General features: G+C 51.8%; 1 protein-coding gene across 1 annotated transcript; it reads left to right on the forward strand.

Annotated features, from left to right (window-relative positions):
• Nucleotides 1–441: 441 nt before the first annotated feature.
• Nucleotides 442–1,818, forward strand: LOC123161047 (peroxidase 1). Its single transcript, XM_044578901.1, has 2 exons — nt 442–723; nt 812–1,818. The coding sequence occupies exons 1-2, from the start codon at nt 511–513 to the stop codon at nt 1,589–1,591; spliced, it is 993 nt and encodes a 330-aa protein (XP_044434836.1). The 5' UTR covers nt 442–510; the 3' UTR covers nt 1,592–1,818.
• The last annotated feature ends 1,318 nt before the right edge of the window (nt 1,819–3,136 follow it).

A 3,136-nucleotide genomic window follows, 5' to 3' on the forward strand; every position in this document is an offset into this window, starting at 1 on the left:
CACAGCACGGCTGAGATCTTTACTTTGCACAATGCAAGATAGGGCAGCCCCATCGAAAACACTACAGCCTACGCAAATGATTGGCCAAATACATGTGAAGTTATTCTCTTGGTGCAATCACTAACCTAATCAGATCAGTGCGTTCCCTTCCGGAGAAGGGACAGATGATAGATTGATGGCATGTTACCATGGACGACACACTGGTCATGAATTGGCCTCGGTGCCATCCATTTTTGCTGCATTATTTGACTGGTTCGCTTAGGTGCGCGCGGTTGCGTACGTTTGATAATTGAGGCGGTTGTATGGAGGTGGAAGTTAGCACATGCGTGCATACGCAGCAACCGGGTTGTCACGCTGACACCATCCACTCAAGTCTACGTAACCGGCCATCTATAAGTACAACGAGTTGCAAGGACAGAGATCACTCAAGTAGTACGAAAGCATTCTTGTCTGCAGTCACATACAGTAGTAATTGGCGCTTAATCCAATCGTGTAATTTGGTTAAGGTCCATGGCGATCAGGTCTTTGCTGCTCCCTCTGGCCCTGCTGGTTCTCGCAGCAGCTAGCTCGGCAGCGGTGGCTCAGCTGGAGATCGGCTTCTACAGCAAGACATGCCCGGACGCCGAGAAGATCGTCGGCGAGGAGATGGCCAAGATCATCGCCGCCGCGCCCAGCCTCGCCGGCCCGCTCCTCCGTCTCCATTTCCACGACTGCTTCGTCAGGGTACATAAATTACCCGTTCTTGTATTTCTGCTGCTATTGATCATGGAATGTATGCTTACATGTCCATGCAACGTAAATTAAATTGCAGGGTTGTGACGCCTCTGTCCTGCTCGAATCCACCGACGGCAACGTGGCGGAGAAGGACGCCAAGCCCAACAAGAGCCTGCGAGGATTCGGCTCCGTCGAGCGCGTGAAGGCCAAGCTCGAGGCCGCGTGCCCGGGCATCGTCTCCTGCGCCGACGTGCTCACCCTCATGTCCCGCGACGCGGTCGTGCTGGCCAAGGGCCCCTTCTGGCCAGTGGCGTTGGGAAGGAGAGACGGAAGGGTGTCCAGTGCCACGGAGGCCAGCAACGAGCTGCCTCCGGCCTCCGGCGACGTTCCTCTGCTCGCCGAGATCTTCGCCTCCAAGGGCCTCGATCTCAAGGACCTCGTCGTCCTCTCCGGCGCCCACACGCTCGGCACCGCACATTGCCCGTCTTTCGCCGACCGGCTCTACAACAACACCGGCGAGAACGGTGCCTCTGGCCTCGTCGACCCGTCTCTGGACAGCGAGTACGCTGACAAGCTGAGGCTCAAGTGCAAGAGCGTTGATGACCGCGCTATGCTGTCTGAGATGGACCCCGGGAGCTTCAAGACCTTCGACACCAGCTACTACCGCCACGTCGCCAAGCGGAGGGGCCTCTTCCGCTCCGACGCGGCGCTCCTCTTCGACAACACCACCAGGGACTACGTCCAGCGCATCGCCACCGGCAAGTTCGACGGCGAGTTCTTTAAGGACTTCAGCGCGTCCATGATCAAGATGGGCGACGTGGGCGTGCTCACCGGGGCCGAGGGAGAGATCAGGAAGAAGTGCTACGCCCCCAACTAGAGTTCGTTGATTCTTAGTTGTTGTAACTGCACTGCATGCATGTCTCTCGTATTATCCACTGTGGTGTGATGTATTATTGTTAATGTTACTTAGTAAATCATTTCTTGTCCGAAGACCATGGCGCACCTACATACGTTAACCCATGTTTGGCATTAGTGTTTTCCTGTGTCACTGAGTGCTGCTTATCAAGGATAGCAAGTCATCTTTCGCAGAACGAAAAGAGATAAGTACACTTTTCAACTCTCAACATAACAATATGTTTCGAAACCAGCCAGCCATACAATGACTATCATCTTCTCCCAAAAATGCTAGGCCTACGAACAGCTGTTACGTAACCTACGTAATTTGCTGAAGTGCTAATCAAACTGCCCCCCCCCCCATTTCCGGGGTGGGCCCGTGCCCCCAACTAATGCCGAATCAATAACTGCCCACTTGGCAATTATGTAGGATACGTAAATCTCCCTACGTGGGTGTAGCATTGCTGTATCTTCTCCACTATTTATCCATTCCCCACAAGACGAGCGCCGCCGTACTATACCCCTCCATATCTAGCTGCCTCTTCCTACGGGAAGAGTAGATGACTAGCCCCGCAGTGGTCCACCCTTACCTAGAGAGTAGAGACCGCGAGGATGTAATGTCTGGCTGCTGTTTCTTGAGGGGGTGGGGCCCACCCCTTGGTGCACCGCCACAAGGGAGGGAGGCCCCTCCTCCAACTAGATCTCCCCTCCCTTCGCTAATATATACCGAATGGGACCCCCCCCCTCCCTAGAGAAACAAGTTCTCGTGTCAACTCGGGCACCCCCTTTCTGTAGTTCTCCAGAACAATTGTGAGACATCGCGAGGTTGCTCCGCCCTCCTCTAGTTTTCCGGCGACGCTTAGCTCTAGATGGTGAACCGCAGCCATATCGTCGATCTCATATGGGTGCAATCTGTAGATAGACCATGCTTTTGACCTTTGTTTAGGGACCGTTCGTGTGACGGTTCGAGGGCTTCAAGAACAATCTAGACCAATTCTTTTTCTGGTGCAATTCAAAGTTAGTAACGATAAGATCTAACCTTATATGCATCTTTATAGTGATCCTAGTTCTTGATTAATAGGGCGGATTTTCTTTTTTGTTTTCTACAAAAGCTGGATTCAGCCAAGCATAGGGTTGAGTCTTCAACAGGATGTTAAATTGGAGGGTGTGCTGTCGGAAACTCGCATTGGCACACAAGTGCAGGGGCTCGCACCTGCCCAGCCGTTTTGGCAGCCCGACTGTCTTGTATCAGCAAAGTCGTTCGACCCCGCACGAGGGCGCACCAAGTTATATGTTTCAGTTTCTGAAACTTACGATTTAGTCGGTCACATGTTTGAAACTTACTATTTTGTCGCCCCTCATACCAAGTTTCAGAAGTTGAAACTGAAGAAAGTATCAGAAACTCGTTAAAACGTAATCAAAATGGATCTCATTTGAAACCCATGTCACCAGAAACATGGATATGTAAATAAATCTGGGCTTTTGGTTCAGAAGATATGAAAGATTGAAAATTAAAAGCCAAAAGGAA

This window comes from Triticum aestivum, chromosome 7B (genome assembly GCF_018294505.1).
Source record: "Triticum aestivum cultivar Chinese Spring chromosome 7B, IWGSC CS RefSeq v2.1, whole genome shotgun sequence".
Classification (NCBI taxonomy): domain Eukaryota; kingdom Viridiplantae; phylum Streptophyta; class Magnoliopsida; order Poales; family Poaceae; genus Triticum; species Triticum aestivum.

What these genes read in the sequence shown, in the direction of transcription:
- LOC123161047 (XM_044578901.1), top strand. Translation starts at nt 511, where the DNA reads ATGGCGATCAGGTCTTTGCTGCTCCCTCTGGCCCTGCTGGTTCTCGCA. An exon ending in TCCACGACTGCTTCGTCAGG is followed by an intron (nt 724 to 811) that starts GTACATAAATTA and finishes ATTAAATTGCAG; the next exon opens with GGTTGTGACGCCTCTGTCCT.